Genomic DNA, 26,334 nt, shown 5'->3' on the forward strand with positions numbered 1-26,334 from the left:
AGGTAAATGTATCACTATCAACAGTACTGTTAGCCTCAAACGCAGACGTTCTTTGGGCCTGTCACGCAATCTTGCTCCCCTGAGTACGTTGTTCGTGGGGGAGAAAGATTGTGTGACCAGCCCAAAGAACGTCTGCGTACATGTAGGAGGCTAACAGTACGGTGGCCTGCAAACAGGCTCCCAGCGAGGGCTGAAAAAAAATCCCGGCGAGCGAAGTGAGCCGTTTAGCGCCAAACAGACCACACACGGCTAGCTCGCACTAAACCAAACCAAACAGACCACACTCGGCTAGCTCGCAGGCTAACAGTACTGTCACATCAGCAACAAATCTCTCTCTTGTTACCCAAACCCCATAGAGGCATTAAAAATGCACAAGGCATCACACGTTTGGAGGCCAGTATTATAGTAAAGTTGTGAAAACACTGCTGCTTTGTTTTCATACACGTACAATTCTTACCTTTGAGATATAGGCACCCTTTTGGAATAAGGGAGGGGTGGTTGGTGTCATAGGGGGTGATGCTTCCAGGTCGCTGCGGAATGGAGAACTTAGATCGTCAAATACAGTGTCTCTTGTTTCATTGGAGTCTGACGTTGTGCCACTGTCTGTGCTGTGACGAGAGCCTCTACTGCCTAAAAAAGCATAATAAAAAAAATAACACGTGTGCTATGATTTTCTCTGTACCGTTCAATAATGCAATCAAGCACCAGAGTGGAGAGAAGGGACGTGGGAGGTGCTTACCACAGTGAAAACTTTACTGGGATAGTGCACGTATTAATTATCGATGAAAACATCTGAATGTGTCTATAGAGTGATTTTTCGTTTGAAAGAATTATGACCTGGTAAGAAACTAACAATCGAAACATTAACATTGCAGAGCACCAATTCTTTTATAATGCAAGAATGATGCACTACAGAAAGAAGATGAACCATGGATGATCTCAATGCACACTGATGGTGCTGTTATTGGAACACAATGGGGGAGGGGCCAGGGGGTGCCTGCCCCCCCCCCCTTTATTTTGGGTAAAAAAGAAAAAAATCAAAGAGGGAAGAAAAGGCAGCAGGGCAAGCAATAGTACACACTACACACACAACCAAACACACAGAAGATACCACCCTTACAAGGGTCAAATTGGAGTGTCTGTCATAATAAGATAGTTTCAACACACGCCAAGAATTAAGTATGATCCTAAAGCACAGGTTATCATTCAATACGGAGTTCTGTTCATCAACAGTGACTAAACCTCTATCACTCCCTAAAGCATTTTTTTTTTCACCCCAGGCAAGGCAACAGCTGAACTGAAGCACATTTGTGAATTGTGACAGTTTTGACAGTAGAAGAGTGTTGTAAAACCTGTCTCCACAAGGCATCACCAAGAACAATTAATCAAACAATGAGTGGCTTCATTCTTTAAGATATGTTGTCGTTCAATCGTCTGAAATTAGATGTAACCAGCTTTGACCAGTTTCTACGGGACAGGTCAGATTATGAGAGACTGATATCAGCGAATGGGTCAGGTTGTAAAAGAGGCAAACTGGCAATAGACTTCAAGACTTAATGGAATAAGAAAACAGAACTGTATAAATATTTGTGTTGAATCATCTCGAGTACTGGTGTTCACCTGAAGTCCACATGAACAGTGGTTGGTCAGGGTTATCATACTGAGTGCTTGGGCGAATCAAGCGACTCTCAGAGCACCTCTCTCTCAACCTGACCCATCAGGATATTTTATTAGTCCAATGAAACGTTTAAAAACCTGGGCAAGGGCTGCCTGTCACGAAATAGCAACCATCCAGGGATACAAGTAGTAGTAAGTTTTCTTAAGTTACTTCATCCATGACTTGTCACCTTCTTGTGACAGTGAGCCATACATAACTTAATGATCAAGGTGTGTGACCAATCAAATGACAGCTACAGAGCTGTAATTACATGTGGCACTGTCTATTATGGTACTGTCTACTATCACATGGAATCATTCAAATGAAAGCTGCACATGTATTTTACACTTCTTTGTTACCCTTTTGTCCTAACTTTTAAGTCTGTGGACGAAACCCTTGTGTGTGACCTATCATCAGGGGTTTCAATAATGGCTGGTGACAGGAAAAATTGACTGCCTGCAAGGATGAAAGAAGAATGTAGAAGAAAGTTCTTATTTTAAAGAAGTTCAGTTCAAAACGTTTTGCCCACCTGTTAAAACCAGTTACCTTCCAGCTGAAAACATTAATGAGACCCTTGTATCATTGGAGAAATTTGTCAATAGATAGTTCTTGAGCAATACTTTCACACTGTACTGTTTGAGTCGTTTGAAATCCTACTTTTTCCGAATTAGAGCTTTTATGGGTGTACGTGAATGGAAGAGGAAACTAGGTCAGGGAGGCAGCAACATTTTAACACAAAGTACCTGATACAAGGCATTTTATTGAGTTTTACCCTAAAAAGAAGTAACTAAAATTTGAGAATATAAACATTGCATGTTTTAACATGTACAAGCTGCCGTATGTAACGATGACATCATTGACTGAAAAGCTGAAAAACTGGCATAAAATTATCTGACGCATATCATAAAAATATTTTTTAAATACATTACAAAAAGTGTCTCAAAGACAGTTAACTCACTTTTAAATTCATAAAGTTAGAAACGTTAACTAAACATAAGCATGTAAATTAAAACATCAGAGCAACACAAGGTTAACATTAGGAGATCATATCCCTTCAACAGCAATTCCAAGAAAAAAATGTTCCCTTTTTCCCTGCCAGGATTAATATCATTGACCTTAGTAATCAAAAAATACACATGAAGTGGAATTGAACTTCTGCTTGCTATAAATTAGTGAGAGTTTCCATGTGGCCTTGTTCTAGAACCCCGTAAACAGCAAATGCTGCAAAACACAATTCTTGAATCTTATTCTTAAACTAGTGTTTTTCTGCCTAAAATGGCTTATGTATTTCTAACCACCTATGAAAAGCCACCTACTGTATCCTAAGTGGGCACTCTTCTGGTCCCAAGGGTGTTTGCATTATACTTGAACAATCTTTTAGTTACACTAGCAAAAGAGCTTTGAGAGCATGTGTTTCATCTCAATCCTAGATGATAAGGCCAGGCTTTCAAACAACTACGTACAATGCCAGAAACACCTTGAGTACAAAAACAACAACAACAACAACAACAATAAAACTAAACTAAACTGCACTAAATTTCTCCCAGTCAAAGTACAGTTGTACACAAATTATTTTTATGGCAAACAATACATCAAAATAATATGCATGCTGAAAATGCAAAGTGAAGGATCAAGAGCGGTTATTAGTGCAATTCTTGGTAAAACCTCAGATGAAACAAACATCATTGCCCTCACCACTTCTGAAAACATTCACCGATTTCACATGAATACTGAACATCACAGAGTAATATACACTTAAAACAAACACATTTCCACTCTCAAGAAAAGAGCCAGGTTAATTCACCTACGCTGAGCAACTGGATATAGCACACTTTAGAATTTTCTCTGACCCTATGCTAGAGACATGTAACTAATGAGATCGAGCACGTTCACTCATTCATCTTTTCAAGACAAGTTTCAAGACATCTAAATTACCACCAATCCTTCACGTAATATATAAATGTAGCACAGCCCACAACAAACTTTACATCAATACGTTATAGAGTATAATAATTATTTGTACTATTTTAAAAGTATTCAATCTAAGACGCTTACATTCTCTTTTTTATATAATTTATAACAGCTTCATGTACATGTATAAGCTTGCACAAAATGCTCACTACGTTTTACATTAAATAATGCTAATTAAAAATTCTAATTGTACATACAGTTGCACCACAATTTTCAACACATCTTGGGATTTTAAAGGGCATTAACACAATGGCTTAGGCTGTAACTTAATTTCTAGCTTTTTTATAATAGAGTATGAAAACACTTCAAGTGTGAAATCAGCAATAATGATGATAATGATCGTACCTTTGAGTACAAAACTATTTACAGATATTATAATCACATTCACTTTCTATACTGTCCTATATGAAGTATTACCCATTATAAGAGTACATTAATATTAGCAATAACTACATAATACACAAAGTTTCAGTTAGAGACGAGACCGAAATAACAGCAAAAGTATACAATGGGATTACAATAAAGCCATCAACAACCATTTCATATTAAATAAAAGTAAAATTTAAAAGCGTTTTCTGGTTAAAAGTATATTGTCTCTTACAAAACAGAACCTAACAACTGCCTCAACTACTGCGCAGTCTTCATTTTGCCTGTTGAAGACTGTGGTTAGGGCAGACGAAGTCTTGTGTTTTTTTAATATGTACTTTTAGCCAGAGAATTCTTTAAAATTTTACTACACTTCACCCTGGCTGCTGCCAGGGCTTCTATATTTTCGTTTCATGTTATGTCTTCAATTAAGATTCCCAAAGGAGCAATTTACAATCCCTCCACAGCACTGTTACACTCAAGTACATCTACCTGAAGTCAAACTTCAATTAATTACAGCATTCTTTTAATTCTTTTCACATACTACCCACATAAAATGAAAACAGAAAAGCTTCCGACAAAAGAATCACACTGCTTTCTATGGTGGCCCACAACTGTCACATCAAAAACAAATTGCTCACATCAAAAACAAATTCCTCACATCAAATTCAAATTCCTCACATCAAAAACAAATTGCTCACATCAAAAACAAATTGCTAATCGTTCACATCAAAATCAAAAACTAAAACAAAATCATTACTCACTGGTCAGCAGCTAAGTTAAAAAGACTATCCCCAGTTTTCACTCGATTTTTCACTTGACCACCATTTTTTCGTTCAAGTCCCGTTGTTTTGAGTTTTGTAGCTATTTGTGAACAGATTGGCGGAATCAGGATCGGTAAATGTATTGCAGTACTTGTGGCACCGAAATTGCCACAAACTGCAACTTCTGTTGGAGCTGCGGCAAAGGTAAGCGAAATGTGGTAGATTATGGACGATAGCGGCTTAACGAGTTGAAGGAACTAGACTGACACGTTTTGGTAGCAGTGGGATTTTGGAAAGCATCCAAAGGACAACACTTTGATGATCAAAACTTCCAGACAAGGGTGAAAAAATGAAAGAGATAAATTGCTTATTTTCAGCTCATCTGGTTCTTGAAGTGTGATTTGACTCATGCGCTCGTAGCAATGGTTTGGAAAGAGTCTTATTTTGCACATGCCAAAGTGACTAGAAAGGCTGTGTCGATCAAGCAACTAACACATTGACCCAAATACAAGTCGATTTTACTGGAGTGGTACGTCAAATTTATACAGGTTAAATGCCAAAATGCCAACCCAAACCCACCTTCTTCAGACTTACCTTTGATAGGTGTGTACCGTACCTAATCAGCGACCAATTACTTTTTTTCTTTTACTTGCAATAGTAATTCATTGGATATAATTTGGTGTAGCCATTAAAAAACAATGTCAAGGTTCAAAAGCTGAAAATTGGCACTTTATAATAGCCAATGGGTCATTTGTAAATACGATGATTACTAGAGACCGAGTAAATTCACTGTGTCCGAAAATTTCAACAACAAATGAACAAAAGTCTAAGGATCAATCTGCATTGTTTTAACCGATGAGTTAAACCTTTTGCCCTGTTCGCATACCTTCTTAACGAAAGAATATTTCATCGCAGGTTCGACTGCAATAAGAGCTATTATAGGAGAGGAGTGGAAGGCCTCAAAAAATATCGATCAATTTTAGAAAATAGAGGAGGGGAGGGGGAGGAGTTGGTTGGAAGGTTACAAAATGTTGTGATGGGGAGAAATGATAGGCATTTCATCATTAAAACTTGTCAATTTTTATTTTTTCTCAAGAAACAGCCCAAGGGAAATCAGGACCAAGTACTCTCTCTGGTGCAGTGGAATCAAGTTCAGTCAAGTCATCCAAGCCCGTCAAGTCATTTTCAGATTATAAAGCAGCCAAGGGAAAACAGTGGTTTTCAAAAGTCAAAGGTGGAAAGGCCAAAGGTACCAAGAACTCAGCAGCAGATCAGGAGGTGCTTATCTTTATTGGATTGCTTGAGTGGAATGAGAAAGAAAATATTTTAAAGCCAAAAAGGGGAAAGAAGGTAGCACTGCGAATTTCAAATTCAGCAAAGTCTTCACTTCTTCTCCAGAAAGCTGAAGAAAAATGGAGAGCTTATTATAGGAACTTGTACGATGAAAACCAGACGTATGTTCTCCTTTATGAAGACGGCCAGCAAGTTCTCTTCTTGCCTGGGACAAGTGAAGTCTTCACTCTTAAGCCATACCACGAAGAAACTGGCAAAGATTATAACAGAATCTATTTGTATCTGTGCACAAGTGAAGATTACAACAATACACTAGTAGGTCATGATGAGAGTGAGGATGAAGGTGCATCTCATTCAGCATCAAATTACAGCAAGAGCAAGAATAACACAGCCCATGGTGACGAGAGTGATGATGAAAGCACCTCTCATTCAGCAGCAAAATATGCCAAACTTGAGAATACCACAGCCCTTACTACAGTTGGAGAGTAAATAAAACTGGATGAGAAGTTGGCAAGAGAATTAGATAATCAGCTAAACCAGGATGTTTTGGAGGACTATCAAAACAGTGACAATCTGACAATGCAGGAAAGAAGTCACAACCTGGTAGAGCAAGATAAAGATGCAGAACAATCAGTTAAACAACCAGCAACTGAACAAATAGTAACAGACCATGTTAGTGTTGTTAAAGAACTTAGTAAGAGAGTTGATAACACAGGCCAATTCTTTATGGTGGTTTGAAGGGCTTGTAACTTCACAAGACGACTAAATCTGTGGCAACATGAATCAAAGCAAACCAGCCCAGAAAAATCTCTGAGAGTTCACTTCACAGGTGGAATAGATAGTGGAGCAATGAGCAAAGAGTTTCTTGCACAGGCCATATTAGACATGGGGAACATAATGTTCCCTGGTGGTACCCCCGTCAACTCCACCTACAATGTACAGAATGGATATTTCCAGTCTTGTGGAGAAATTGTTGCTGTGAGTCTGGCTCAGGGAGGCCCACCACCTTGTTTTCTTGAAGAATGTGTTTATGACACAATGGTCAATCCGGAAAGTGATTTCACTAACTTGAATGAAATGCACATCACACCTCAGGAGAAGAAGATGCTTGAGAATATCCAGAATGATCTAGATAACCACAATGGTACCATTGTTGATCATGGTTACACTGGTAAAATAGACCAAGAACATATCAGTGATATCATGGGATCCAATATGATTAGTCTTATTACTAAATGACAACTGTATTTGAAAGAATTTATGAGAGGACTTGAACTTTATGGTCTTGCTGAGATCATAAAACATAAGCCAAATTCATGCAAACCCCTTTTTGTAAAGGAGAGTATAAAGGGTGTTGATGCAAACTATGTATTTTTCCTTATGAAACCAAACTTCTCTTTGGAGGGATCAAGTCGAAAGGACATTGAAGAGTCAGTGATGGACAGTTTTCGAGACTTTTTTATCTTTTTGGAAGATCAGGAGAAGGTTACTGGATATGCTGAAGCAGTTTCTTGGAACTATGAGGAGAATTGTGATGTTGGAAGCGAGACTGCACCAGAGAACACAACACCAGCAGAAGAATTTAACACAGCGGATGTTTCAGTGCCAGGTGTTTTAAGATGGCTAACCAGTCAAAGCCACCGACCCATGGATGGGGACCCTCTTACAATTTGTGTAAACTTTGATCACCAATGTTTCAATCGCAACCCCAAACACACTATTTGTTTTCCATGTGTTGCCGCCTGTGGAAGGGATTTAACTCTTCCAGTGTGTCACATGGGTGACACAGAAGCATTCCGAAAAACTTTTCTCCTTGCTTATTGTAAGGGCCAAGCATTTTCAAGGCCATAAACAACTTCGCTTTTTACTGGTTGTCAGCTTTAGGTCAAGAGTAAACAGTTGGTTTTGTTTTTCAGAAGGTGGTTGCATTATGCCACCAACTACACAGTAGTTGAAAAAGCGAAAGTGAAGATCATAATTATACAAGAGACGATTTAGAGTATCAGTGTATCTCATTTCCCATTGCTATTGTGCTTTTTAATGGCCACTATTTAATTACATTTTTTACCATATCATATGAGATATCTGGCCACTTGGACTTGACAGACTACAGAAGCTGTAGAAAGTGGATCAGATAGATTCAAATGTGCCCTAAGTTTTATAAATTGTTGAAGAATTAGGTGGAAGAAACATTTACATGGGCCTTGTTGTGTTTCTCAATGTTGATGGAAGTGTTACATACAGTGTAAATAAGAACATTATATCAATATTATCATTGTTAAAAAGAGTTACTCTATGAAATATTCTCTCTTTAAAAGTGTTCAGGTTGATGTTATTTCAGTTAGTAAATTCAGTTTGTTAAAGTTAAAAAAAAAAAAAAACAAGAATTGTTGACAGCTATTTACCAGGCAAAATTTAATTGAAAGGGTTTTTGTTTTCTTTTTTTTGTAATATAAATATTGCTATAATGTTATCAAGGAGGATCCCCCTTTTCCCATCAGAGTATGATTTGCTACAATGTTATCAAGGAGGATCCCCCTTTTCCCATCAGAGTATGACAACCAGGCCATTTGATACTTTGTCACTGATATATTTCTAGCCTTGTGAATTATCAACAGACTCTTTGTCTGTTCATCTGAAGCAAATGTACCAGGTTTTTCCATACTCTCTTAGTTGTTCATCATTAAATTGTCTTTCAGTTTGAATATACTTGTCCTTATTCACTTTCAGTATCTGGTATCTAGCGGTTTATTCTGTTTGATATAAAGGTAGTTCAATACAAATGAAATGGCCAAACGCCTATATAACTAGATAAACAACCAGGGCCATCAAGCTCCAGCTGTATTCTCGTTCTAACTTCTGTTTCATAAAAATCGGCACCCCTGCGTTGCACTCCGAGCGATTTGCATCACTCACCATGAAACTTAGACAGGAACACAATGATAACATCGTATTCGTATCCTTGACTGAAATAATATCTTAGCACAAGCTCCTCCTTTGCCGCAAAAGGAGCAGTAATTGTAATCAAGTAACAGTTTCTTTACAAATTCCACAGGTATAAAGAGCCCGCTAGTGTGAAGTTCTTGCTCACTTTCATCACCCGCCATACTGAATTGCACATACTCAACTGCTGACCTATCTGTAGTGGAATTTAGTGTTCGGTTGGAATTTGATGTGAGCAATTTGAATTTGATGTGAGCAATCTGTTTTTGATGTGAGCAATTTGTTTTTGGTGTGAGCAATTTCTTTTTGATGTGAGCAATTTGTTTTTGATGTGACAGTTGTGGCCACCATAGCTTTCTTTAGCTCGGTCAACCATATCCTGTATCTTTTTTGCGTAAGAAAGGCGAAGACACGTTTATCTACCAGAGCCAGCTGTAGTTTTAATTAAGAAGCTTTTGAAGGTGTTAAGTACAAACAGGTTCAACTTCTTAATGGTCATCCTTTTTAACAAAAGTTCAAAGATTAAGATCTTCACTTACGTTTGAAGTAGATATCTACAGGCATTGGTTAAGCTTCAGTAATTCATAAGCTGTATTAGTGCCAGAGGAATGTATTAGTTAAATCCGCAGGAAACAGGAAATGAGAAAAAAAGGTTTATATGCAGGAAAGGACATTCTTTACATTATTTGCATAGTTTTAGCCGTCTGCATTTTTAGCTTAGACTAAGTTTATTTAAACATTTCATCCTTTTATCCTACAAATAATATGTCCGGAACCTATGTAAACAAAGGCATCTGTTTTGCACACTACCTTGTCAGCACGAGCTAACAAATCATTCTATTGTGGATTCATTTATTTCTTAGTAAAAAAATGTACTTTGTTTAACTTGAAAACCACAAGACTACTGTCCTTGACTTCAAGGGCCACAGACCTCATCCAGATCTAGAGAGAGATTAGGGAGAAAAGAATTAGGTCAGACAGAGTAAAGAAGAGTTAGACAGAGTATAAAGTGCAGTCAAATGAATAGAGTTCAGTAAAAAGAGAAGCAGGTCATAACAGAAATGAAGATAACATGGCACAGTGCCCTAGTGCGTAATTTTGTGCCTCACTGACAAGCATGTCAATGACTACGGGTTAGCAATTACAGGTTATGACAATGCAGAACTCTTAATTAAACTCTTTATATTCAACCTAGTTACGAAGTTGTACTGTAGGTTAACCATTTCAGTTGTAAGCTAAAACTAAAATTATTTTCAATTGCTAAACTGAGTGCCACACACTTATTTTTGCATTACATAATGTAGTTCTCAGGGGATGCAATAACACAACAATCCTATCTTCAGTTGTCAATTAATTGCTTACTTCAAATCACTTGCAAATGACTGAATGATCGACAATGCATAAATTTTGGAGTTGATAGTGAAAAAAGAAATTCCAGTGCTTGTTAACTAAACTAGAAAATACATGTAGTTAAAAGTCAGCTTGATTAACCAGTGCATCAGTCATGCATGACATGAATAATGAACCACATTATGGAAAACAAACACCGCATGTTACTGCGTACAATATCACTGACAATATTTTACCTCTAAATTTTTATCTCATAGGTAAATAGGTGTGTTAATCTGAAGTTACAACTTACATTAATATTAATTTACTGTTACGTCATGATTTGAAATTTTAAAAAATGTTTTAGTGAACTGGTTTCTTGTCATTTAGTCTATAAAAAAGAAACAATTAAATTGAAGAAAGGTCATGTTATTTTGAAATGCAGCAATATAATAAATTATGTTAATGGATACAATACACAGTTGTAAAGTCTTTATTGCAAGTGGTTGTATCTTACATCAATTCTTAATCAGTAGTCATGGCAGTGCTTGTGCATCTTGATGATAATAAATATTACTTTAAAGTACAAGAGATAAACTTAAAACTATGGACCAATAATAACTATATCTTACAATACACACTTGACCAAATCACTGCTTTAGAAATTAACAAGTTTTTGTTACATTCAATCAGAGGCTCTGTTTATCCCGAAGATTTATCAATAGGACAATAAACAACCCAGAGAAGATGACGTCCAAGTTTAACTTGAGATTTTTCAACCACCATGAAAATACTCTTGAGGAATCATTCACAAATAGATTGCTACATGTACAACATCACAAACTGGTCACACCTGCCAACAACCTGCACAGCTTTAAACTCTTACAGCATTATGATACTCTTACATCAACCACACATATGCCTTATATCATTGTAACCAAAATGTTACATTAAATTTTTTGAACAAATCTCTCAACAGCTACAAGCAAAAGTTCACCACCAGAGTTCTAAGTCAAGCACACAGATGAAGACCACCCACAAAAGGTCCATGCTGCTCAACTGAACAATTAGCTGTATTAAATACAGGTTATCAAAAAAATGCTACTGTTTATGGCCGACACCCTTGAACACAACTGGCTCACTTAATCTTGGCTCTGAGCTTGCCAATGGAATTCTACATAATTCACACAGCTTAAGACACCAAATGAAAGAGTCACACCACTCAACTGAACAATAACTTGTATCAATACATGTCATCAACAAAATACTACTAACATAATATTGTCACCTTTCAAACCCAACCGGGCCACTTAATCTTGACTCCGAGTTTGCCAACAGAGTTCTACATAATTCACACAGCTTAACAAAAGAACCATGCCACACAACTCAACAATAACTTGTATAAGAACAAGATTGTTATCAAGAAATGCTGGAATATTGCCATCTTCCAAAGACACATGGCTCCCCTAGCCAGTCTTGGGCACTAGGCTCCATGCTGCTGTACATAATGATACAACAGATACACATATTGTACATGTATAACATCACGTATTTTGTAAAACAAATCCTGCTACTGTAGTATACAGATCTGCTGAAAAGCAACTCTTCTTGAGACTGCTGGCCTCCATGGGCCTCTTCATTGTTAACTTACGTGCACGCATGTCGTACAATAATTATTATTAAGTACAATCCCCAAAGCTTCCCAGCATACATGTACTCTTACAACATACATGTAGTTACAGTACTATGCCACCACAACTTTCAATAAAAGCTTTGAAACTCGAAAGAAAGTTGTACTGACCTTTACTATGTCTGGACACTCCACCATTCTGTACTTTTGTGACTATACTACTGCATGTGATATTCAGTTTTGCCGAATCTCTCTTGACTTCCCTGTTTTCTGGTTGGAAACCATTGTGTGGTACTACCACAGGAGGGTGCTCAACTTCTGGTCTAACAATTTAAAATCATTTTAATTAATAATTAATTACACCATTATTGAGAATAACTCATAGTGATTGTGCTTTCGCATTTGCACTATTAAATGTAACCTCAACACAGTAATTACTGGGTGCTCAAAATTGTGAAAGTGAAAACTAAGATGAGATATATATTCTTGAAACAACTTTCTGGACATACTGGTCTACAGCTTGTCTCAAAGAATTATACAGAGCATCAGGGGTTCACTAATGTTTTCAGCTGGAGGGCAACTGGTTTTCACAGGTGGGGAAAATGATTTGAATTGAACTTCTTTATAAGAAATGTTTTCCACTAGATGGTCAAAGCACGCAGGTAAAATCATCCTCACAGCTCATCAATTTGCCCGGTGCCCAGTCCTTAATGAAACCCACAGAGTATACAAATAAACATACCTGTTCGTGTACATTCCTGTTAATGTTGCATGTATGTTGCATGCATGCAACATGCCTGTGGCTACATGCTGTACCCACGCATACAGTATGCATACAGTTGTACAAGTAGCATGCATGCTGCATGCAACCTAAGGCCATGCTAGAATTTAACTTTTTTCAAGACTTACAATCCACTTACTTTTCGATATCATTCAGCAGCTCTGGAGGAGGTGAAGGTAAAAGTTCTGGTGGTGGTGATGGAAATTCCTGTCCTTCTCCATCGTCTCTCATCCCTTCAGGGATTTCATCGTCCTCTGGTGGTGGGGGAGGGGAAGGTGGAGGAGGTGACAATGTGTCAACATCACTCACTTCCACTGGCGACGGTGGTTTAGGTTGCGGTTGGTACTCAATGCGCACACAACCTTCAGGAACTAAAAGTTCTTCTTCAATGTCCTGATCATCATCTTCACCGTAATAGTTCAAAGGTGTACCATGTTCAAATCCTTCATCGACATCCCCCACTCCCTCATCAGCATGATCATCAACAGTTTCCTTGGGAACTGACATGTTTACTGCTGCCTCAGTTGTGCCAGCCACTGCCGCATGCAGTGGCTCTGCCTGCCATTCAAGGTCTGCCTCTGATTGAGCTTCAGAGGGTGTGTCAGACTCCTCCCTTGTCATGTCAGGTTCATCATCAAGATCCTGGAGTGGAATAGCACCCTTATTTTCTGGTAATGGTTCTGTGACAAACTCTTCCTCAGGTGGGGTTTCATGTGGTCTCTCTTCATGCTCAATACTTGTGGTTGGCCCATTTAGGGATGAAAGCTGTTTTTCTTCGTGTTCCTGGTGGGGTATAAGAGGCCGTGGAGGTGTGCTCTCTACTATCCTTGTTTCAACATTACCATATCCCGCCAATAACCTTGGTGATGGCTGTGAGGAGTTTCCAACAGAATTATGTCTTGTCGGTGTTTTCATGCTTTGCGATCTGAAATACAGTTAATAACATTACTACCACAAAGGAAGAAAGAATCAACAATATATGCAACAGAATACAAGAAGGTCATTATTTTAGAATGAAATAAATTTGTGTGTTATACTGTTTTTTACAGTGCCTATGAAGTAAAATATAATTGTTGCTTATCAGAAAGACTTTTCAAAATAAAGAATGGCATTTTTCTTTTTGAGGTACCTTCTTTCGTTTCAAGATATTCTTACATTTTTGTATTATGCAAATGAGGAAAGTGATGATGTCATAAACAGGATATCTCTAGAAATATTGGAGCAGCGTTCTTCAAACTTGGCACCAGGAATGCACAGTGTACATCACAGAAGATACAGAATGACACCCAACGTGCTATTAGATACTAGAGATTAGATACTAGAGATCATTGCAATTATGTATGCAACAAATAGGTAATTAAGGAAATAAAGCTAGAAAAAAAATTAAGGCTTGAACAGGGTTTTTCAACTGGGTTTTATTTTTGTAACTGCCTAGTAAGTTGCAAGTGCCTAACTTCGATGGTCTTTAATGTCTTTAAGCCTTTATCTTGCAGTTCTAATATAAAGATCATTCATATTCTCACTTGAATGAAAACTGTTTTCTGACTAATTTAACTAAATTAAATTTAACTATTCCCAGTGTTCATTGTGATTCAACTGATGACGGAGGCATTGTTTGTTTGTTTGCTTGCTTGTTGACTAATATATGTTTAATATTTATAGTTTTGTTTGTATCCCTGATCAGAAACACATGACAGGTTAACCATAAGCAGTTGCTGTCATTTGCATGGTACATGTAGATGGCATTTTTCAATTTTATCTTAATTACTGAGTTTCACATCTTTTTTCTTTCTTTCCTTCTTGTCATCAACCAATTTCATGTACATGTAACTGTACATACAGTATGCTGCAGTTGTTGCAGACACAAACCTCTGAAACAATGGCTGCTGTCTGAAGGTTGTCCGACATCCTTCAATGATTTGTTTTTGTGTTCTTCCACTATATCTGAATGAAGACCCTCTGCTTAGGAGTCTTGGGCCAGTCTTTGCTATAGATTTGCCTGCATTTTGTCTGGAAAAAAAAAACATAATTACACACTGATCTTTTGTACTTTACACTTTTACCATCACAAAGTCATGTGACTAAGGACTAGGCGTTAGGATTTCTCCCATGCATCCATAGAGACATAAAAAATGACTTAATTAATCATCGGGGACTGAAACAAATTGGGTCCCTTGCTGCCATTTTCCATTTTTTTCTGCTGATCAACATGAAAAATTTTGTACAACCACCAAAACCATCAAAACTGTACAACAGTAGTCAACTTAATATTACTTAATTATCACAAGCAAAATTGAACCAATCACAACACAATTTAAAGCAAGGCATTTGGAAAAAAAACACACAATTTGAAGACCATCTTTTCAGTTTATTTACCCACTTGGTTGAACCCTCTGGTTACCTGATACCTTAAACATTTCATGAATAATCTTGTGTTCACAAGTTTCTGGGGTTGTACTACTGGTACAAGTGACTTTACATGTACAATGATCAACCCACCTAAAGAAGGCATGCGTGGTAATTGCTATTTTCCAGAAACTTTTACAAGCATTCCTGCTTGCCATTTGGAATTCGACAACATCCTTGTAGTGACCCTAGAGTAAAGAAGAAACAAATGGCCGATTCAAACTGTTACCCATAACAATCTAAAATGTATCAGTCAGTCAGTAGGTCATGAAGGTTGGTCCGTCTTTTTCAAAACAATGGTTTCTGTGCATCTTAAGACACGCAGCTTTAATTTCACTTACAAATATCTCTGGATGTAGCTTCAGAAGAAATCTCTTTCTCTTGAAACTAAGTTTTCTAATTTTTGCCCTGAAAGAATAAAATTTACAGTAAAATAGTAATTAAATTAAAGGTACATACATGTCTGTTTTATAAATTACGTGTACCTGTAAAGAACACCACCACTTACAGCATACAATGAACTAAATGTATGTTTATTTTGTACTATTAACTAATCTGAAAAGGTCTTTCGTTCTGAAAGGTCGCAATCGTTTTGGTCAGTACCAAAAATAATTCTTAAGATCTCTGAATAAGAAGGAATGCAGTATTTAAGAGTGATCAAAGGTGCTGGATGGTTTCAGTGTCAAAGAGAGATCTGACAGGGACACCAAATTAGAACAGGAAAAAAAAGATAACGTAAGAACCACAGCTTACCAGGAAAAAGTGTTGATCTTTGAGCCATTTTGAAATACTGAGACACCCATATGTGCAGCAGCAAGAAAAAGATCAACATTATCCTTATCCTACAAGGAGAAAAGAAGATAGTGGTTTCATTGTTATATCCATGTATGTGATGTTCAATTAAAATGAAAACCTATAAATTCAAAGCAAAAATCCTTTGACCCTTTTGTACTCTTGTCTGTGATTTCATGAACCCTCGATAACTAATATAAAATTCTTTTTATATTAGTTATACAGTCAGTCAAATTTGTGCCTTGTAGCACTTGCAGACAAGCTGAATTCTCTATTTTTAATATTACAGAATACTACATAAGACATGTACCTTTGCAGGGTAAAGTATCATGCCATACATTTCTAATCTTCTGGCTACATCCAACAGATTGTAGTCAGCATCAGCAGGTAGGAGTCCCCTGAACAATAATACAAACAACAGTCAGAACATACACTGTAGAATGCATTTTAAGTGTTTATCATGACACTTTCTAAACATGTAATCCTTGTTGCCTTCATTCGATGCACAAGGCCCTACTAGGGGTTTCCTGTATGCAGGATATTTTGAAAAAAAATTAGTGGGACAAAGCTGAGGATATTGGCGGGGGGGGGGGGGGAGAATTTATGGGATAGAGGATATTTAGAACAGATAACCTGGGATATAGACCTACATGTTAGAGTAGAAAAACTGTTAATTTCTGCAACTTAAATTACTGGGACACAGGATACAAGGCAAAAAATTAATAAGATCAGATATGAGATACTGAAATCCCCCTGGGACCTAATAAACTTAGGAATCATGTTCGCAACCAGAACGTACAGACACATGTACGTATGTATGCTGCATTTATTTCCTCTTTGTGCAGAGGTTGATGATATTATTTCCCATACATGTATGTATGCATGGGGTAAACCTCATTTTGTTTCAAATAATTATAAGATGTAATGAATGTGATGGTGTACAATTATTACACTGTACAATCATGTAAAATTAATGTGCATTATTAGCAAACATTAGTAGTTAGTTATTTGGCAGGACAAAAGCAGACAATACAATTTGCTATCAAGATAAAAAATCGCATTTCACAGGTGCCTGTGGAACTAGTACTGGAAACAATTTTTTTAATGGCTTCTGTTTTGTTTTGTCCCCAGTAACCATTACACAGGCAATTTAAATGCTCGTTTTGAAAGAGCAAACGTGCAAGATTCTGTTAACCAATGGAAAGAAAGGACAAAGAAACAAACTAAATGTTAAGGAATTTACCCTAAACAAACAGTACCTGTGCTCCTTGTGGTAAGTTGATATTCTTTTCTCAGAATCTTGTGTCTGTATGTACAAGAAAATAAAGATACATTATTCATTATGTAAAGACAATATACAGTATTCTTCATGTACAGAATGTACCAGAAACTTGGTTGGCCAAAAACGACCTGGCACTGAACTGTCATGGCTGAGTTCACTCGGACAGACAGACAGACAGACAGACAGACAGGCAGGCAGGCAGACAGGCAGGCAGACAGACAGGCAGACCTAGACAGACAAACATTGCTGTTGCCTTATGTCCCACAGAGGACAAACAAATAGGATTAAGTAAGAAAGTACAATAATGCCCACATTTTCTTTTTTTCATAAATTTGGGCATAAATTATTCTAACTGAGCATACCTGACCAGGAAAAAATTGAAACTCTGATAAATATCCTGTTCTGCATGACATTCCTTCATAATCTCCAAGTTCCCCTACACAAAAGGAAAACTTACAGTGAATATACCGTAGAGGACCATGTAAGAAGTTTACATCAAGTCTACAACTAGAATTGTAACTTGTTGAAAAATACATTTAAAGTTTTCAAATCAGAACACTAGATGGTATTGTACGATCATGCGAGTTGTTTATACCTTTTGCATTATGTGTACACTACAAAGTTGTACCATCTACATTAAAGCACCAAAATTAAAAACTTTTCATGGGACACTCGCATGCCTACTCACATGTACGCGTTCAAGTGCAAAGTCTGCATATGAGCCAAGTGGCCCATCAGGCCGGAGCTTATCCCAGTTTCTGTAGCATGAAGCGACTAGGAGTATTTCTACTCCTCCCTGGATGGGATGCTAGTCCATCACAGGGTTACCCCCAGCATTAAATTCACCAGTACCCATTTATACACCTGGCTGAGAGGCACTGTGAGAGTAAAGTGTCTTGCCCACGAACACAACACGATGTCCCCGGCCAGGGCTCGAACCCGGACTGCTCACTCCGGAGTTGAGCACACTAACCATGAGGCCACCGCACCTCCAACAACAAGTTCAAGTGTACAGGTGTCTAACCTGGTACAAACGTACTGCTTCAACCCCATTGCTTAATTTTAGGTTTCTTGTTGTTGCTAAGGTACAATAAAGTGCTGTTAAGTCTAGACAAGTGTAGCTCAATCTAACACTGCTATTCAGAGTTTCCTCTTCACATGCACAACTCAAGAATGGGTCTCTAAGCTACACGTACAGGCCAGAGAAAACCAGCTTACCTTGAACTATATAGGACGCCAAGAGAGCTGCTGTATTTTCTGAACATTTTAATCTGGAGTGGCAAAGCAAAAATGGTGCAATGACAGATGTACAGAAAACTGATGACATTTTTCACAGATAAATGTACATGTGCATTGTAAATTTTATACCCATGCACATAATTTAGTAATATGTGAAATAGTTCTGTTGACAATGTTTGACTGGGCTGATCAACAAGAATGTACAGACCGAAAGCAATTAACAATAAGTGTTACGTTATCAATAAACTCTTGTTGCAAAGCACATTTATAGGACTTTAATTTCATGCTATGCTTAAAGTATTAATTCTGCAGACCGGTTGTGGGTTTTCTTGAAAAACACGTCGTACAACAACCAGTTTGTTTCATTTTAATGGAAATAAACTTATTTTCAAAAACAGGATTTTGCACCAGACCTTGTAATGAACATAATAATAAAGTTCTCAGAAGTACTACATGTACAGTGTAGCATACTATGTAATCACATACAAATAAGGCCTATTTTGAAGCCCACGGTATTTTGACACAGATAAACAATAAAACAGACAATGGATCCTAGTAAAGGAACTTTTATTACCTTCCACTGAGAAGATCTCTTTTTATCTGTAGACCAAACAAATACCTGCAACCAAAAGATGCAGACATATATGTATATAATTATGTACATTTTAAGGTACAGTGTAAATTGAAGAACTGCTACCCAAGATGTACTCATTCATAAAAAAATCTGATTATTCCAAAACAGGTAACAGTGTAGGCCCCAGTTGCTCAATGGATGAACTGCACATCATTCACCTCTTGGGCTGCAAAGAAAACTTGACAATGTTTTGAGCTTGCCCAAGTTCTACTTATGATTTACTAGCCCACAAAATAATCATTCTCACTAGCCCCTAAAACATTCATCAGTACTTACCGTACTTCCGTAATTTGAATTTCCTCCATCAAAAATTTTCCAAGCAACTCCACTTGCTCAAAGGCAAGTGACGACAGAATCCACCAGCCCCAACTGGAAAATCCTCTACCTTAGGCTATATTGGACACAACTTCCATTGCACACCCCCTTCCTCTAGATACTGGAAATTTTTTCCTCAAAAATACAGTGTAGGGACTAATTTTCAAACCAACTTTAATTTCCCTTGGAGATTCCAGAGGTTGAGATTCCACTGCAATGTGTTTACTCAAACGATACAAGTATGTATTTAACTTTACTCAATGTGACAAAGAAAAATAAACAAATCAATGAGGCAAAGGTATGTAAGTTTGGTATACAATGAAGCAAGATATCTGAGCTATTGAGCAAGCATGAGGTCAAGATGGCTGGATATTGGCCAAGACAAGACAGAGTGGAGGTCCATAAACATGCAAAAACGACTGAGGCCAATATCCAGCCGTCTTTACCGAACAAGCTTGGTCAATAAAGGATTTTATTTTATGGCTTCCAGAAATTTTTTTTGCTGGACACAGTGCACAATCCACAGCAGCAAGACAGCACCATCTTGCCCAACCAGGTAGCCAATCACAGTGCAGGATTTGATTCATCTTGCCCACTCACAGAGCTAGCCATATAATAAAACAAATATACAATACCTAGTATACTCTTCCTGGAGAAGCGCTGGATCAGGTGGATAAAACTTCACACAAAATCTAAATATTGTTGAACGTAGATCTAAAAATGAACATAATTTAAAATTATAAATTTGTCAACGTTTTCGACAACATACTCTGTTATTTATTTTATAAAGAAGTTAATGCGAATCGTAACATAGTATCACCAAAATTAATTCTGAAGAACTCAAAACTAATTGAAAGTTAAGGATTGATATCACTCTTTTGTAGCAGTGAAAGCCATCTGCATGTACATGTACCCTCACCTTGGACTTGTTTGTTTATGGGCTTTATATCATCAAGCCAAAACTGAAAAAAAAAATTAAAAGCTAAATGTTTAATAAAAACACCTACAAACAGGATACTTTATAACTAGTGACCAGGCAAAATCACCATCTACAGCTACAGGTATGTGTTAGTGGTCCTGAGTACGCCAGCTACTGTACTCTTGAGATCTTTCAAGATACTCATAAACATGTACAAACTGAAAAGTGAAAAAAGAATGATCCACAGATAAAACCCCATCCTAATCTGTGCTTCTCTCGTAGTCAGCGTTTTATACTTCTTGTAACTTTTACATGTAACATTTGATGTCAAGACCTTTGTTTTCTCAGCTGTACCCCGTGTATTGATCAATTTTGCTAAGCCCTTATGAAAATAATTTAGCATTAAGTTCTAAATAATGGTCTTCCTTGTTCTTTGAACTTTGGAATGAGGCTGTCAATAGTACTCCCCCCACCAGCCTCACTGCCACCCCCGCCCCCCCCCCCCCTCCACAAAAAAAAACAAAAAAACAAAAACATGACAAACAATTTCTGCCACAGGTGATTAACTTTTGCCTCTGGGCGACTTGAAAAACTTACTATTTCTCATATTATTAAGCTTACAGTAAATGCTGAGCACCCAAGATTTCATGGCTATGAACCTTTGGACTCCTTGTAATAGTTCTTAGACCACAGCCTTGAGTTATACTGTCTAGTTCAACAAACATTTCTTTGAAATATGATAATATATAGATACATACATACACATGTCATACACATGTCATACATCAACTACAGAACAACAATCTGCTGTGTTCGACCAGTAACACTGTGGTGGAATTTATTTTGCATTTAATAAATGTAACTACACACGTTTCTTTTGTACAGCCATTAAATTTCTACAAAATAATATTATTTTACTAATCATCAAACTTTAAGTTATAATTTCTAAAAATTCCAACAGCCAAACAAAACAAAAACAACTACATGCATGTGAATATTAGATCTGAACAACACAAAACTACTGCTTAATAACAGAACCCTCAAAATTAAAAATACATGTAGAAATACATAATAATTATTATTGTCAATGTTGTTTTTCAAATGTCTGTGAAATCAGAACAATAATACTCGTGCCAGGATGTGTAGAATACAAGACTCACAGACGAAGTCAACAGGTCTACAAGTTATTAAAAGAAATAAAAGCATCTTGAAGAAAATTTAATAATATGATCAGTATTCAAAACATGGACAGGAACGGCAGCCAACCTGGCAGCTAAGATATTGCTACAAATTAATAGAATGTAATTAAAAGAGAAAACATTTTTGTCATCAATTATGATGTCAAAACACATTCATGAATACATATATGTATGTAAATGTATGTACAAAAATGGCTTTCAGATGCAAAACACTGGTTTCAAAGCATAAAAACCTTTTTTTGTGTGTGTTTCTACTATATCACATATCAAAATGCACCTGACAGTGTGTTTGGCTTTGCAATTTACTTCTGCTCCATTCTGCGAAAAGACTGTGCACTTGACATGTACATAATTGGACAGCTCTTTCCAAACACTACCAAAGAGGCTACGGATTTGCAGTTCGCCTGAAAAGAACTCTACTCAGTAGGAATGAACAAAAAACTCATAAGATGCAGGACACTGCCGAAAAAATTGATATAAGGCTCAAAAGGCTCTTAAAAGTGTCAATTATTCGCCGGTAATCTAAACGTTTCGGGCTTAGCCCCTCTTCTGTAGGTGGAAACTCTACCCACCCTAAACACTGTTCAGGTTAGCCTGCTTTATACAATTAACTCGCACAATTAGGATGACAGGTTTCACTCGTTGAAGTGATTTCCGCCCATTTTGGTCAACTTGTTTCCATAGTCTTCAAAGGCACAATAAATTATTCCTAGTCATGTAGCACCAAAGTGACAGCCTTCTAATTTGTTTTCAAAAGTCATTTGACAAGAAACCACCATTAAGTAAATTTCATTTCACTCTCCTTGAAGATTGCAATATCGCTGATTTGTTGTCAGTGGTTTGTATCCATAATTTGTTAGCACTAAGTATGGACAGACATTTCCATCCATCAAATTAAAATTTGGGGGAGAAAAAATACATGTAATTTTGCCTTGGTGTTTTGTAAAAGACAATTTATTCTGACAAGCATAGTGTTTACATTGCAACTTGTTTACTGACAGACAAGCATAATCAAACCAGCTGCCAGCACATCCAAGCAGAATTGTCTAATTTTTTTCCAAATATTCAACTGAAGACATAAATGAAGCCCAGATCATTGTGGCTGCCCAGTCAAAAAACTGTTTGCCATGCTGCTACTGCTAATTCAACCATTTCAGCCTCATTCTCAAAATGTTAATTCTCATTACCCAATGTCATACAGTTCATGCTCGTATTGGTTCTGAGAATCTGATGAACATTAGATCAAGACAAGATCTCTCTAACGTGTTGCTAGTTGCATTTCAACATGTACAAGCCTGCCTCGTAATGTGTATGTAAAAAATAAAGATAATTATAATAAATACATAGAGTAACTGGGATATACAATAGCAATCTACAAGGTAGCCCTACTATTCCACTGTTCTCAGATGAAACTGGTATTTTAAAAGTGATAGTTTTTGTGGAGTGATAAAAACTAGTCAGAGGAATTTGCTTCCTCCCCCTGCCACTGCGAGAAAAAAGAACAAAAATCAATGCCAAACTCAGCCAATATACAAAGTACAGGTACTGTACACACAGGACACAAGGTCTGAAACTCAAACCTGGGCACACTAGTGGAAGAATAGTGCTTGCATTGAGGGCTAGTACAATCCTCATTGTGTCATTGAACACTGCTCCCTTCCCCCTACCCCAAATTAAAGCTAATTTCTGTATTGAGAAATAAGTTGTTGATCTAATCACACATTAGCCTTGACAAGTTCTTATCAGAGCTTGATGTTGCGACCACTCAGATCGCCAATGCAACCAATTTTTTTTTTTTTACTGTTGACTAACTTTCCATGCTTTTCACCGATTGAAATACTTTGCCAGTGACTAAATCTGCAAACTTAGGGGCCAACTGGCCCCAAGGTTTTTTCCTGAAAGTTGAGCCCTGCTCATAGTCAGGGATGTAAAATGTACATGTAAATGTAATGTAGAATGTAAATCTTATTTATAGTGGTCATGCACTTAGCTATACAAGCACTAAGCTTGGCTAGTTTACAGGCATGCCACTGAAAGAAAGGGAACAAATATTTCAAATAAACGCAACATAGTTAAAAATCCCAACCTGGCAGGAGGCAGACCAGTTGGCTATTTATAAAGCATGACTGAGGCTTTGAACTCGGGACTACTGAGAAACAAATTCCGCCAGTGGCAGGGTGGAGGCCTTGAACCGGGGACCTCCAGATTACAACACCAGTGCCCTAAACCACTCGGCCATGCTGCATCCGATGAAATCCTTTTCTTGTTTTGTTGGCAGTCTAGTAACTGCAATTTCTGCACTCAATAAATCATGTTAAAAAAGCGACACATGCAAAACATTTGCACTTAAATGGTTGTTTCTTAACAAAATTACTATGATATCTGGCTACAAATACACAAGTAAACATGTACTGTAGTAGCAAATTTCTAACTAGATGTAGATGAACCTATAGATGCACATACTTACCAAGTTATCACTTTTGTCATAAAAATTTAACCCAAAGTATTCACGCTCTTCCAAGTTTAGTTGTTCGTATACGTTGTCATATAGTGCCTTTCCTTTGCTTTTGGGCTTCAAAGAAATAATAATAAAAAAATAAGGTTAATATACATGCAACCTCAAAGGACAAGTAACCTCTGAGAAAGCAGAGCATGAGCATGTCCACCCCATATACCCCCTCCCCCCCCCCCCCCCCCCGTGAGTAACGTTGCATGTACATGTACTTATATTGTGCGCAATATGAACCTGCACCAACAATGGCCTCTTACAGTCAAACCTTACTAATACAACCAGACCACCTTCTGTTGACCAACACCTCCTGAGGGCAGACAGCCATGGTCCCAGGTAAATGCATAAGCAAACATCTCTGCTAGGTTTACACATTTTCAAACCCCAACAGTGTTCGTTTGTGGGAGGTCTGACTGTAAAGTACAGATCACAACTTTTTCCCTTTACAAATTTACAGATATACCCCTGTCCACCAGTCACCTTCTCTCCCCCCCCCACCCCCCTCCCCCCCTCACAAAAAAATTCATTGAAGTGAACCAGCTGAGATTTTTGCCCATCTTCTTGTGCGGCATTGCCACAGTCACTGCAAAAAGGGAAATTTTTCTAATTTGTGCGTTAGGCATAACCATTGCAAGGTGTTTAAAATGAAATAAAATAATAATAAATACTTTATTTAAGTGTCGAAGTGTTTAGCACTGCTGTACTAATTGTGGACACTGGAATAAGCAAACAAATATTGTACATTGTAAATTAAACAGAAACTTGTTAAAAATCCAAGCTGACAGGAGGCTAACCAGTTCGCTATTTACACGCGTGGAGGAGTTGAATCTGGGACCATTACAAATCCAGTACCCTAACCACCAGGCCATGCCACCTCCACCCCACTACATACATGTACAGTGTAGGTCACACCGTTCATTTCTGGGACTGCAAATACTGTCATCACGTGACACAACAAAAACTACAGACTATGAATTTGCACTGAATGTTACAAATTGAAGTGAGCTTTGACACTGGCTTGAACATCAAGTTAAAGTCTTCAGTAATTAAGGGCGTCTTACTAAGAGAAGTATACCAAGTAAGATATTTACAAAGGTAAAGTCTGTATACAAGCTAAGTGGCAAATCAGGCCAGAGCTTATCCCAGTTTCTGTAGCATAAGGTGACTAGGATTATTTCTACTACCAGCATTAAGTTCGTCGGTACTCATTTCTACACCTGGGTGAAGAGCTTTAGGCACTGTGCGAGTAAAGTGTCTTGCCCAAGATGTCCCCGGCCAGGGTTCCAACTCAGACTGCTCGATCTGGAGACAAGCGCACTAACTATGAGGCCACTACACGCCACCGATGTTTGCGTGCACAGGTGATTATCGCCCTTGTCAGAAACACAGAGTAATTAAGCACAGATCCCAGAGCGCAATTTGTGTAGGTTATAGCAGAGTATTTCTTTAACCCTTAAAAATTTCGGCATATATTCAGCAGGGGGTATGTGTGGACAACACTTTGGCAATGAGCTATGCTACATGTTTAGTACCCCTTCAAACTTCAGAAAATGAAAAATATGATTTACAATCATGGAATTTGTAACATTCTAGGCAGCAACCTGATGTCCTGTATACCTTGTATAAAATGTCTTAGGATTTAATGATTAGGAGGTATTTAGACGCCTTTAGAAGGACTTAGAAATTAATATTTTCCTACAGAAGAATCTAAATGCTGGATATTGTCACATAGGAGAGGAGGGAATTTGTGAATGTTCAAATCTAAAACTGATCCTTACATTCTGGCTGTGAAGAACACGCCAAAAGAAACTTTGACAAGTATTAATAATGTGGCATTTTATCACAGCAAAACACTCGTGACATGACTTGCCGATCAAGCGTTTAAAATAAAATTGATGCGGCCCAAAAAAATCAATCGTTCAATGGTTAACGAGAAAAATAAGATACATATAAATACAATCAACCATTGGCGTCATTATCACGGCAAAAAGAAAACAAGAAAACTACCGAATCATCTGACAATTTACCCGCAAATTACATCAACGCAAATTCTAAATTGCTCCTATCGTGAATGATACTTTAAGTGACAAAAGAATTGAGCTCGTAATATTAGATGTACATCAACATGGCAAAATACAAACTCCTAAAAGCAATTCACTTCTATTTATCCAAATGCAATTGAAATTCTGCCACCGTATCTCAGTTCAAATACTTGTCAATTGGCATAGGTGAGGTAACAAAATACAGCATATTTCTCTAGCCATTGCTTTCGGAAGTGATTTACTAAAAATTGTTCGAATAGCGA

The 26,334-nt window shown here is 37.5% G+C and overlaps 1 protein-coding gene and 1 pseudogene across 1 annotated transcript in view; one reads left to right on the forward strand and one right to left on the reverse strand.

Annotated features, from left to right (window-relative positions):
• LOC145493867 (FERM, ARHGEF and pleckstrin domain-containing protein 2-like) overlaps window positions 1-26,334 on the reverse strand; it is a 40,131-nt gene that overhangs the window by 12,581 nt on the left and 1,216 nt on the right. The window contains exons 2-16 of the mRNA XM_081473343.1: window positions 23,988-24,092; window positions 20,322-20,364; window positions 20,038-20,116; window positions 19,028-19,072; window positions 18,433-18,485; window positions 17,577-17,650; window positions 17,192-17,238; window positions 16,243-16,330; window positions 15,894-15,982; window positions 15,482-15,548; window positions 15,234-15,328; window positions 14,604-14,744; window positions 12,874-13,659; window positions 12,125-12,276; window positions 458-630 (exon numbers count right to left, since the gene is read on the reverse strand). Of these exons, the coding sequence (XP_081329469.1) occupies window positions 458-630; window positions 12,125-12,276; window positions 12,874-13,659; window positions 14,604-14,744; window positions 15,234-15,328; window positions 15,482-15,548; window positions 15,894-15,982; window positions 16,243-16,330; window positions 17,192-17,238; window positions 17,577-17,650; window positions 18,433-18,485; window positions 19,028-19,072; window positions 20,038-20,116; window positions 20,322-20,364; window positions 23,988-24,092 (2,037 nt within the window). The remainder of the gene's footprint in view (window positions 1-457; window positions 631-12,124; window positions 12,277-12,873; window positions 13,660-14,603; window positions 14,745-15,233; window positions 15,329-15,481; window positions 15,549-15,893; window positions 15,983-16,242; window positions 16,331-17,191; window positions 17,239-17,576; window positions 17,651-18,432; window positions 18,486-19,027; window positions 19,073-20,037; window positions 20,117-20,321; window positions 20,365-23,987; window positions 24,093-26,334) is intronic.
• Window positions 659-6,546, forward strand: LOC145493886 (uncharacterized; annotated as a pseudogene).

The sequence above is a fragment of the Orbicella franksi genome, chromosome 7 (assembly GCF_964199315.1).
Source record: "Orbicella franksi chromosome 7, jaOrbFran1.1, whole genome shotgun sequence".
NCBI classification, from domain to species: domain Eukaryota; kingdom Metazoa; phylum Cnidaria; class Anthozoa; order Scleractinia; family Merulinidae; genus Orbicella; species Orbicella franksi.